The sequence below is a fragment of the Agelaius phoeniceus genome, chromosome 23 (assembly GCF_051311805.1).
Source record: "Agelaius phoeniceus isolate bAgePho1 chromosome 23, bAgePho1.hap1, whole genome shotgun sequence".
NCBI lineage: Eukaryota > Metazoa > Chordata > Aves > Passeriformes > Icteridae > Agelaius > Agelaius phoeniceus.
The window spans coordinates 7,305,134-7,316,810 of NC_135287.1; the positions used below are offsets into that span (position 1 = coordinate 7,305,134).

General features: G+C 57.4%; 2 protein-coding genes across 2 annotated transcripts; one reads left to right on the top strand and one right to left on the bottom strand.

The window, feature by feature from the left end:
• Positions 1-1,048: 1,048 nt before the first annotated feature.
• LOC129129443 (small integral membrane protein 35-like) lies at positions 1,049-5,721 on the top strand. Its single transcript, XM_054647283.2, has 5 exons — positions 1,049-1,427; positions 2,455-2,571; positions 2,956-2,989; positions 3,140-3,269; positions 3,894-5,721. Exons 1-4 carry the CDS (start codon positions 1,412-1,414, stop codon positions 3,243-3,245), a joined length of 273 nt encoding a protein of 90 aa, XP_054503258.2. The 5' UTR covers positions 1,049-1,411; the 3' UTR covers positions 3,246-3,269; positions 3,894-5,721.
• IL10RA (interleukin 10 receptor subunit alpha) lies at positions 5,662-9,795 on the bottom strand. The gene is made up of 7 exons (XM_054647555.2): positions 9,686-9,795; positions 8,780-8,900; positions 8,506-8,684; positions 8,108-8,271; positions 7,649-7,799; positions 7,363-7,487; positions 5,662-7,241 (listed from the first exon to the last, which is right to left on the bottom strand). Exons 1-7 carry the CDS (start codon positions 9,747-9,749, stop codon positions 6,309-6,311), a joined length of 1,737 nt encoding a protein of 578 aa, XP_054503530.2. The 5' UTR covers positions 9,750-9,795; the 3' UTR covers positions 5,662-6,308.
• Between the last annotated feature and the right edge of the window lie 1,882 nt (positions 9,796-11,677).

Below are 11,677 nucleotides of genomic sequence, written 5' to 3' on the forward strand. Positions count from 1 at the left end.
TGCTTTACGGCACCTTTTGCGACAGTCGCGCTTTACGGCACCTTTTGCGACAGTTCTGCTTTACGGCACCTTTTACGACAGTTCTGCTTTACGGCACCTTTTGCGACAGTTCTGCTTTACGGCACCTTTTACGACAGTTCTGCTTTACGGCACCTTTTGCGACAGTCGCGCTTTACGGCACCTTTGCGACAGTCGCGCTTTACGGCACCTTTTACGACAGTCGCGCTTTACGGCACCTTTTACGACAGTTCTGCTTTACGGCACCTTTTGCGACAGTCGCGCTTTACGGCACTTTACGGCAATTGCACTCTACGGCACTTCCTTTTATGGAATTTTTACGGCACTTTACAGCACTTTACAACACTTTACTGTTTTAATTTTGTTCTTTATTTATTTTTAAATAATTTTATTTTTTAAATTTAAAATAAAAAGTCCAGGCTGTCCCTGCCCCTACAGCTGGGCACACCTGTGTTTTAATTAAGTAGTTAATTTTATCATTAATTAATTTAATAATTCTAATTAATTTTAACTAATTTTAATTAATTTCAATTATTTTTAAATTAATTTTAATTATTAATTTTTAAATTAATTTTAATCAATTTTTAATTAATATTATTTTTTTAATTTAAAATAAAAAGTCCGGGATGTCCCTGCCCCTCCAGCTGGGCACACCGGTGTTCTAATAAAGTAATTAATTTTACTATTAATAAATTAATTAATTTTAATTAATTTTAACTAGTTTTATCTAATTTTAGTTAATTTTAATTAATTATATTTTAAATTAATTTTAATTAATAATTTTTAATTAATTTTAATTAATTTTTAATTTTTTTTTAAATTTAAAATAAAAAGTCCAGGCTGTCCCTGCTGCTCCAGCTCGGCATACCTGTGTTCTAATTAAGTAATTAATTTTATTATTAACTAATTTTAACTAATTTTAACTAATTTTAACTAATTTTAACTAATTTTAACTAATTTTAACTAATTTTTCTAATTTTAATTACTTTTAATTAATTATATTTTAACTTAATTTTAATTAATAATTTTTAATTAATTTTATTTAATTTTTAATTAATTTTATTTTTTAAATTTAAAATAAAAAGTCTGGGCTGTCCCTGCCCCTCGGGCTCCCAGTACTCCCAGTTCAGCCTCTTGCAGCAGTGGGAGGGCAGAACTACCCACACAGGCGGGCTGGGCACAGCCATGTGCCCTTGGTGTGTCTGCTGCAGCTCCTCTGCTTTCTCCCTGAGAACCAGCTGGACCAGTGGGCCAGACTGGAGCCCAGCCTCGCTGCAGGGAGGCAGCCCTGTCACCAGGGGACAGGCAGGACGTGCCAGGCTCCAGCACAGACAGGGCTCAGCAGCAGCTCCAGGCCGGGATAACGAGAGCAGCTCCTGTGGCACAGCAGCACATGGACCCCCGCACAGGTGAGCGGGTGCCTTTGCCCCCCTCAGGGGACAGAGCCGGGCTGTTCATGGCACGGGCAGTGCTTGCTGACCTTCCTCCCTGCTCCCTGTGGGCTGGGGCTCACTGCTGGGTGCTGCTCAGAGCCATGCCCTGGGATGTGGGCACCTCTGCTGCCGAAGGTGCCAGGGCAGGGATGCCTCCCACACCGGGCATAGGGCAGGGCCCGGGCATGCCGCTGTCACCCTCCCACGGGCCGTGGGCGTGGGGACGGGGCAGTTTCGGCAGCCAGCTGATTCAGGGAGGCTGTTGCAGCACGTTCCTCTGGCCCCGCAGCTCCGGCCGTGACTCACGGCTGCTGCAGCTAACCCTAACTCTGACCTCGCCCCGTCCGGGGTCCTGGGGCTCCCTGACCTCGTCCTGTCCGGGGGTCCCGGGGCTGCCGCTCGCCCCGGCCCCAGCAGAAGCCTTGGCCATGCACGGATGCTGAGCCCTGCCAGGAGGGCCGGCTGGAAGGGGAAGGAAGGCCAGGGTAGGTCCCGCTCCTCCCCACGAGCCCCGGGAGCTGTGACCGGGGCGCTCTGCGGCTGTTTGTCCATCCCGCTGTTGGAGGGCAGGGATGGGGCAGTGCGGAGCCCGCACGGCTCCCGCAGAGCCCCGGCCAAGTCCCGTCCCCGCCTGGTGCTGGCGGCAGCCGCTGCTCGTCCTGACAGAAGCATCCTCTAGAGGGACCTGCCAGCCCAGGAATGGCTCCGGTGCCACCAGGAAAGGAGCAGCACCCCGTGAGCGGGGCCAGCGGTGGGGATACAGCTTGGCCAGGGTGGCCACCTCCCCTGCCAGCTCACCTGGGGACAGCGGTGGTCTCCGTCATGGGGCCTTGGGGACAGCAGAAATCGCTGTGCCACGGTGCTGGCAGCGCTGCCGTGGGGACAGCTCATGCTGGAGGGTTGTACCCCCACTCCCGCCTGTCCTGTGCCCTGCAGGGGACAATGGGGACCTGCAGCCTCCCAGGGGTCTGTGTGCAGAGCCCCCCCTCCCTCTGCTTTCCAGGACAAGAGCCCGTCAGGGTGATCGGGGTTGTCTTGGGCATCGGGCTGGCCCTGCTGATCCTGGCCAGCTTTGGCTACACCTTCATCCGCTGGTACCGGCGGGGCCACTGCCAGTGCCGTGAGTGGCACAGGGGACAGGGGACATGGGGACAGGGCAGGGGACAGGGCAGGAGATGGGGGGGACAGGGCAGGGGACAGGGGGACAGGGCAGGGGACAGGGCAGGAGATGGGGGGGACAGGGCAGGGGGACAGGGCATGGGAGGGGCGCTCAGAGCATGGGGCTGCAGGGCCTGGGGTGTGGGGAACACGGGAAATGGAATCCCTGGTGCAGGGGGGCTCAGAGTCAAGTTGGGGGCACTGTGAGGTGAGGGGGAGGATGCACAGCGATGTCCTGGTGCTTGTCCTGCCTGTCCCCACCCTGCTACTCACAGCAAAGCAAAGGTGGGTTCACAGCAGCACACGGCTCTGACTCCTCTCCCTCCTCTTCCTCCTGCCTCCCCAGGGCCTGACTTTGTCTTCAGCCTCTACCACTCACGGTGAGTGACACCATGAGGGCACCAGGGCAGGCTGGCAGCTCCCCTTGTGCAGTGCCAGGGTGTCACAGCCCCTCCCCAGTCAGTTCTGCTGCTGGCAGGGCAGCAGGAGGATGGGTCTGCTGCTTGGTGACCCCTCTGCTCTCCCTGCAGCGGGCTGGGCTCAGTGGCACTGGAGCTGGTGCCACCCTTCAGCATCAGTGGCTCGCTGGGCACCTCGGGCAGTGGCTACGAGCCCTTCCACAGCCAGAGGCCGTGAGGGGAGAGCTGGGCTGCTGAGCAGGTAGGAAGGACATCCCCTCATCCCCCCCTGCCCCCTGTGCTGTGCCCCAAAGCCTCCATACTGCCTTGCAGCCCCTGGGCATCACAGCTTTCCTCAGCACAGTCCAAGGTTTTTCCAGCTCAAGTCCTGCCTGTGGCTCTGGGCTTCAGAGGCTTTCCCTGAGCTCTGCATTTGGTTTCTCCCCACACAAGCTTTGGTTTGTGTTTCCTTTCCCGCTGTCCCAGGCACAGAGGATGGGGCCGAAGCCCGGGTGCTCCTGCAGAGCTTCCCCTCTCTGCCTCTTACTCACAGCCCAGCACCAACAGAAAAAGCAACAAAAACTGCCTGGGGAAAATTCCTCCATTTTCACTTCTGTAAGAAACAGCCCCTGACTTTGTTGGATTTCAACTGAAATGGCCATGGTGCAGTTTCTGTTGCTAAAAATCTTCCCAGAGTCACAGAATCCTTGGGGCTGGAAGGGACCTCTGGAGACCACCTGGTCCAAACCCCCTTGTGCCCAAGGTCACCTGGAGCAGGTGACACAGGAACACACCCAGGTGGGTGTGGAACATCTCCAGAGAGGGAAACTCCACAAATTTCCTGGGCATCTCCTCCACCTGTGTCTCTTTCACTGGGCCTCTGCAGCCACGGGTGCACAGGACATGCCTGGGCCAGCGCTGGTGCTTGGGATGGAGGAAGAGGATGCAGCTTTATCCAGGATTCCTCAACATCCTGGAGAAAACAGCACATTGCCCATGGCTCAGAGACCTGCCAGCCTCCTGCACACCCAGGGACCTGGCACCAGGCTGTTCCTTATGGAACCAGCTGAGGAGGAGCCCCAGAACTGGGTGACTGCATTGGTGCAACTGCAGAAAACACCGTGAGGAAATGGGAAATCTGTCTCAGACCCCCTCCTCCTCCTCCTCCATCCAGTTCCTGCACCCACATGGAAGTTGGTTCTCCACATTCCCAGTGCAAGGAAACGCCTCAGCAAGGCCCTGTGGAAGTTCCTTGTGGATTTTTGGTGCCAATTGCCTTTGGCCTCAGCAGAACAAGGGGCTGGAAGTGCCTGGAGCACAGGAACAGCCCCGGGGAGATTCGGTGGCCACAGAGAGGGGCCCTGCTTGGCCAGGGGGGCTGCTGAGGCATGGGGGGCCTTGGGACCATTTCTTTGCAAGAAAGGAATTCTCTCAGAATTTCTCTCAGAAGAAGAACAAAGAAAAACTCATGAGAGCCATGTGGTTGTGTGTAGGGACACCAGTGAGGACAGAGTGGGATTTCCAGGGAGTCAGAGGGACTGGCTGTGCTCTCGGCCATCGAAACTAAACCATGTGCTCTGTGGCTTTGTCCTGGCTGAAAAGAGACCTCTGACTGCTCAGAGGAAGGGGAAATGCCAGCTCCTGGGGGCTGGGAGCCCTCCATGTGAGCAGGACCCAGCAGAGCCCTGCATGACGCAGGATCCGTCCGTGGGGCCCAACGTCAGCGGTGTTTAAAAGAAAAACAAAAAACAGCCACGGTTTTGATGACTGCACTTTCCAGAGGAAGTTGAAAAAAATAAAAAGAAAGCAAAAAGCTCCAACCCCCAAAATACACAGAGGCAGAAGAGATGGGGCCAGTGGAGGGGCAGGAGGAGGCTCCCAGTGCCCTCCACATCCCTGTGGGATGCAGGGATGGAACTCATGTGTGAGCAGTGCCATGTGAGGTTTAAGAGAAGGAAACAGCAAGGATCAGCCCCCTCCTCCTGCCTGCACTGGAAAAGCTGAAAAGAAACCCAAAAACCCTTCACCTGAAAACCACATTCCCCGAGGAGGGTTTCCAGCAGCAGTTTTACTTCCCACACTGAAGGTTCCTGGAAATGACTCTTGGAAAAACTTCCCTGAGACCTGGAGGGCGACCCAGGGGGAGCTGCTGGTGAGCTCACCCTCTTTCCACTCTGATGACAGCTGTTCACAGAATCGATTTGTTTGGAAAAGACCTCTGAGATCATGGAGCCCAACCTATGACCGAGCACCACGTTGCTTAGCAGAGCCCTGACTCTTGTCTTTCCTCCACCCCTGGGTTTGACTTGTCCTCCTGTCCTTCCCTGGTGATGTCCCATGGGGTGTCCATCCCTGTGGGATCACTCTGAGCAGCCCAGCTCCTTTTCCATCCCTGTGGGATCACTCTGAGCAGCCCAGCCTCTTTTCCCTGCTGCTCCTCTGCTGATTGCCCCCACAAATTCCCCAGAAGCTCAGGCATGTGAGGGGCTCCTGGAGAGCTGGCTTGGTTCTCCTTTTTCCCAGTTGTGATGTAGAAATGCTCCTCCCCACATGAGGCAAAGGCACATTGCCTCTTGCTGACGGGGAACGTCCAAATCTGGAAACAGACAGCTCAGCTTGGCCTTAGGAGAGGATAAACAGGCAAATGGACCAAATAAATAACACATCCTTTCTGTATTTACAAATGAAATCCAATAAATAATGTCTGTATCTGAGAGTGGCAGAACACAGACCATAGTGTGGGTAGGACTGCCCTGGCTCATGCTGGGCCTGTAGGTGCATCCCAGATCCCGCCCTGGGCTCCCCCAAGGGTCTCTGCAGGGTCAGGAAAGGCTCTGGGTCCACCCATGTGGGGTCAGGCAGGGCAGGAGTCCCGTGCTGCCAGCAGCAGGGTGCTGATGTCAGCCTGACTGTGCCTTCAGTCTCTGTGTTGTGAAAGGCTGGGATGGCACCAGGAGTGGGGACGTCAGCCCAGCTGGCCCAGGAGAGGGGGAAGTGGAAGCACGGGACTGGCCCAGGCCCCCAGGGTGGCCCTGCAGCCCGTGCTGGGCAAGGCAGAGATGAGGATGAGCCCCCCCCCAGCACAGCCCATCCCTGTGTCCCCTTAGCTGGGGTGGCTGCAGGGGTGCCCTGGGGGCTGCCCACAGCAGGGCTGGGGCAAAGCAGCCCCACCAGGGGCTGAGCTGGTGCTGCTGGCCCACGGCTGGGCTGGCACCGTGGACATCCAGGGTCAGGAGTAGCTTATCCAGAGGCAGACGAGGTAGTTGGGTCGGAGCACAGGCTGGTGGCCCCAGGGCACGGGTCACAGGCGGCTGTCCTTGCTGTCCCCCCTGAGCTGGCCCAGGGGCTGGGTGGGCAGTGGGATCCAGCTGGAGCTGAGGCTGGGGATCAGTGGCAGCACCCCAGGGAAGGCAGTGTTGTTGAAGATGTGCAGGTCAAAGGGAGTTTTCGGATCAGGGCTGGCTTTGGAGGTCAGTGGAGCACCTGGGGCTGCCCAGCTCAGCAGGGTGGGCACTTGGGGCCCCACCTGGCTGGAGAAGCTGCAGGCAGGAGCTCCCCGGGGAGAGAGGTGCTGTGTGAGGGGATGCTCGGGGTTGGACTGCTTCAAATACCCCTTGGCCACAGCCAGCTCGGAGCACTCCATGTCCAGCATGATGTCGGTGCTGCCCAGGCCCTGCAGGGACCCTGCACAGCCCAGGACGGGCTCTCCCTGCCCCGGGCTCCTCTCTGGCTCCACGGTGCCCTTGGACTGCTGCAGGTACCCCCGGAACTCCACTCCAGCCTGGCTGGTGGCAGGGGACAGCCCTGGGCTGGTGTTTGCACTGCCAGAGGAGCAGCCAGCAGCAGGGCAGGGGCTCTCCAAGCCCACCCCGCTGTCCTCAGCCCTGGGCAGCTGCTGCCTGTAGCCCTGGGGCTTGGGGCCCACGGAGCAGCTCAGGGAGGAGGAGGAGGAAGAAGAGGAGGAGGAGGGGATGCGCAGGCAGATGCCGCTGTCGATGCTGGTGCCGCTGCTGTCTCTGCTCCCCGTGGGTCCCAGCTGGTCCTTGGGCCATGCTGGGAGCTTCCAGCCCTGCTCCAGGGGCTGCTGGGCTGCGCTGGTGCTGCTGCCAGGGCTGCTGCCCAGCTGGGGCTCCTTCTGGCACAGGAAGAGCTGCTGGATGGGGTCTGCATCCAGGCTGCCCGAGGATGGGGGCTCGTGCTCCACCCAGAGCGAGCTCTGCTTCATGAAGGACTTCTGGGGAGGGAGAGGAAGAGGGGAGTGAGCTGTGCTTCATCCCTGGTTGGTGCCTGCCTCTCCCAGCCCTCCCCGAGCCTGCATCCCTGCTCTGGCCCCAAAGGCACTGTCCCTGCCTTACCAGGGCAGACGGTGTCCTCACAGGTCTCCTGATGTAGGTACATGCCAGCAGAGCCCCCAGGAGCCCCAGCAAGGACAGGGTGATGAAGAAGGAGCTGAGGATGGTCAGGAGGAGCTCTGCACTCCCTGCAAGAGAGGACATGACCAGGTGAGGGGGCAGAGGGGATTCCTCAGTGCACACAGCACCCAGAGGCTGCCCTGGCGTGGATCCCCACACTCCCAGGGCCAGGAGGCTGGGGTGGGGGGGGTCAGCACCCCGTGGTTCCCCCCTCCTGGGTGTCACTTACTGTCCCTGGGGCCGGTGGTGACACACTGCTCAGCAGAGCGCCTGCTGGGGATGGGCATGTTGGCCAGGCTGGGCTCCACGCTCAGGCAGTACTCTGTGAGCCAGAACAGCTCCCTGATGGTGAACTCCGTGCTGTTCTTCACCACCGTGATCTGCAACAAACAGCACGGGCTGGAACCTGGGAGCCCCCAGCTCCTGCTCCCCTCCCTCCTCCTCCTCTGCAGGGGAAAATCCCCAGGGTGCGTTGTGATAATGATGACAGCAGCTAGATCCAAAATTCCCCTGAGAGCTGGAAAACTCTCCCACAAAACATGCAGAGAAGCCTCTCTGCCCTGCTGTGGCTGTGAGAAAGCTCAGCACTTACTCCTGCGGACAACCCTGCTTTAACAGTCTGTTTTTCCACTTAAGCAGCACCCTGTGGGACAGATGGGGACAGCAGGGGATCAGCCACTCCTCTCACCGTGTGGTTGTCCCTTGTCCTCCGGAGGTGCACGTGGTAGCGGCTCATTTCCCTCTGCAAGTCGCTGTACTCGGGGCTGGTCCCGGGGCGGAGCAGCAGCCGCAGCTGCACCTGGATGGAGTTGCCCATCACGGAGAGGCTCTGCCCCGCCAGGCGCAGGCCAGCTGGAAGCAGAGCAGTCACAAGGGCAGGTCAGGGCTGTTTCCTGTTCACAGCTCAGCCCCTGCAGCACCACACTGAGCCGGGACCGTCCCACCCTCCCTCGGGCTGCCCCATCCCCCTGCGCAGCCCGCCGGCCCTCCAGGAAGGTGTGGAGGGAAATATCCCAGCTCCCGTTCATCCCTTGATACCCTGACCCCCCCAGCTCCAGCACAGGCTGGAGACAGAGCCCAAGGCACCTTGCTCTGGGTAGAAGCCTCCAGTGTTTTTCCAGGAGGACGTGAGGTTCCCGGCCACGGCCCTGACCCGAGCATGGTGGCGCTGCCCCGGGTGCAGGGTGTAGTGGGTGAGGTTGCAGGAGTGCTCCGTGGTGTTCCAGCACTCCGGGATGGCTGTCCAGTTCATGCCTATGCCATAGCTGTAGGGAGAAGCACCAGGGGTGAGCAGAGAGCTGGGGCAGGCGCTGGGCAGGGCAGGGCCCCGTTGTTGTTACTCCCCCTCGCTGTTACTCACACGACGTACTCCACGTTGTAGCGGGCGTCACTGGGGCAGCCGCGCCCCGGCTTCCAGCGCAGCAGGGGCCAGCCCATCTCCGTGGTGATGCGCACGGAACGGGGCTCGGCCAGCTTCTCACCTGTGGGGCACACCTGGGCTCAGGTGGGGCTGCACAGCCCTGCCCCACCTCAGCCCCCACGAGCCTTGGGACGGCCTCGTGCAGCATCCCCCTGATGGGTGATGGGTGACGTGGCAGTGCTGACCACCCGAAATGTGCGAGCCTTTGCTCAGATTTCTCTTGCTGGCTTCCAGGATTTGCTCAGCCCCCTCTTCTCCTTCCTCTTTCTTTTTTGGGATAGCCCAGCTGGGGTTTCTTGGTGCTTCTCAGCCCCAGGAAAGGAGCTGTATTTGCATCCCCCATCCCCTGCCGTTCGCCACCAGCTCTGTTTGGACTCGGCTTTCCTGTTTTGCTCATCTGCTGCCTGGGTGAAACCAGACTTTTTCACACCTCCTGCCTGATCTCTGTGTTGACACCTGGCAGAAAAGCCCCGCTGATGACTTCTGACACTTTTCCCTTGCAGGTGTCCCTGGCAGCTGCTGCCTGCTGGCAAACCTCCAGCCCAGTGCCGTGTCCCCAGTGCCTGTGGCTCATCATGGGGACAATGGGGACATGGGGACCAGTGGGGGCAAGCCAGGCTGGTGCCCCTCGCTGAGCCCTGGGGCTCCCAACCAGCAGTGAAAGGCAAGCAGTGAGCAGGGAGCCCTGGCCATGCCCTGCTCCCAAGCACTGATCTGAGGGCTGAGCACCCAGCAAAGGCGTCCGGGCTGTGCCTCCAACCTATCCCCCATGCCAAGGATCCCACCCGGAGCTGCGAAGCTCAGCCCCGGCCAGCAGGGCGATGCAAACCGGCAGGAGGGACTCACCGTGGGTAGGGCAGGCGAGGAGCAGCGCCAGGCTGAGCGCCAGGGCGGTGGCAGAGGGGACCATGGCCGCTCAGCATCCTCCGTGGCAGCAGGGCAGAGCGGGACCGGGCTGTGCCCCGGCGGGAGCCGAGCGCTCGTTTTTCCCCCAGGGGCTGGCTCAGTGACGTCTCCGAGGCGTCAGGAAAGTCACCGAGCAGTCACTTCCACTTCTCTTTGCTGTCCACCCACTCACCCCCAGCCGCAGCCTCAGCCTGGGCTGGGCTTTCCGACAGAGCTGCAGAGGAACAGTTCTGGGGCTTTTCTGAGCAAAGCTGGGCTGTGCTGAGAAAGGAGAGTAAAAGGAGAGTACGAGTAAGGGATGTCTCTGCCCTTGCTGCTTTGTTGTGAAATGAGATGTTCAAAGCACGGCACAGGTGAGAGGCAGCACCGAGGGTGACCTGGCACAGGGGCTTTCCTGAGCACAGCACCATGTCCTGTGCTGCCAGCAGCTGAATCCAGCCAGGTTCCAGCAGCCCTGCAGCCCCAGGAGGGGGTTCTGGCTTTCCCTTCCTTTGGGCTCAGCCTGCAATTCCCCTTTCTCCATTTCTGGGGCCGAGTGAGACCCTCTGGGCTATCCTGTGTCCTGCAAACAGCCTCACACAGGGGTGACATTGGAAATCCCGTGTGACACAGGGGCTGCCACTGTCCCCAGGGCTCTGGTAGCCCCCCAGGTACGTCTGTGATCCCATGGCTGTGGGGTCTGGCCCCACGGGGATGTCCTGCCTGCCTGTTGGGACCTGAATCACCAGCCAGCAGCCTGAGTGTGAGTGCTCTGCTTTGCCTCACAGCTTGCTTGAGGGCTTTCATGGGGCCCTCATGTGATGGAGAGTGATTTTCCTCAAGAAGAGGAATTTCCCACCGGGGAATTCGTGGAAAGAACACAGACAAAAAGAGAGCAAGAGAAACCAAAAGTGGTGTGGACAGGGTCAGAGAGCATCAAGGTGGGCAGAGACATGCAGGCTCCTCTTGGAAGAACCATCTTAAAGGCTGAAGTGGGAGATTTTCTCCTGTTTCCCCTGACTTATCCTTCCTGGTGAAGGCCAAGAGCTGCCACAAGCTCTCAGCCCGGCAGGAGCACCAGCAGCAGATCCCCTCCCTGCCCTGGTTTGTCCCCATCCAGGGCAGACCAGCTGATGTCCTGCCACTCTGCAGCTGGCCCCCAAAGCCACAGACCGTGCTTTGTGCAAGTCATGGCCATGAGAAACAACGGGACCAAAAGGCAGGAAAGTGGGAGTTCTGTGGAAAAGCCACAGCGGGGCTGGCCCTGCGGGTTAGGCAGTTCAGAGAACTGGGAGAAGTGGTTGGCAATTTAGAGGAAAGTGAAAGAGGCTGAGGAGGAACAAGAGTTCTGCAGAATGCTTGGATGATACTACACCAGGGGTGGAGATGATATTTTCGCTCCCAACAGTGGGGAGAGAAAATGCATCTGACTCCATCTTCTCAGAAGGTTAATTAATTGCTTTATTATACTATATTATTTTATAGTATAAATGTTATACTATATATAATATATATTATATATATATTATATATATACTTTATTATATTATATTACACTATGTTACATTACATCTAAACTGAATCTGCCCAGAATCTTGTGACTGTCCTGACAGTCCTCACACACACACACACATACACCTGGCCCTGACAGGCCAAGGAAACCAAACTCCATCACTGAGGGTAAACAATCTCCATATTGCATTCTATTTTTGCACAAACACAGGCACAGCAAATGAGATAAGAATTGTTTTTTTCTTTCTCTGAGGTTCAGAGAAGGTGAAACCCAGGAATATTCTTGGGAAGAACTGTGCCTTGCTTTTCTCTGTGAAATGTGGCAACAGAGGGGGCTTGGGCTGGAGCCTGAGCTCTGCAGGGAGGGCACAGCTCTCCAGGTGCCACAGGAGAGGCTGCTGGGGGACACTGAGAGCTGGGCTGATGTGGCTGACCCCGAAA

Coding starts and splice junctions, on each gene's coding strand:
- IL10RA (XM_054647555.2), bottom strand. CDS start 9,749: ATGGTCCCCTCTGCCACCGCCCTGGCGCTCAGCCTGGCGCTGCTCCTC. Junction 8,685..8,779: donor TACAACGTGGAGTACGTCGT/GTGAGTAACAGC, acceptor TTCTCCCTACAG/CTATGGCATAGGCATGAACT. Junction 7,800..8,107: donor GGACAAGGGACAACCACACG/GTGAGAGGAGTG, acceptor TGTTTGTTGCAG/ATCACGGTGGTGAAGAACAG.
- LOC129129443 (XM_054647283.2), top strand. Junction 2,572..2,955: donor GCGGGGCCACTGCCAGTGCC/GTGAGTGGCACA, acceptor CTGCCTCCCCAG/GGCCTGACTTTGTCTTCAGC. Junction 2,990..3,139: donor TTCAGCCTCTACCACTCACG/GTGAGTGACACC, acceptor CTCTCCCTGCAG/CGGGCTGGGCTCAGTGGCAC.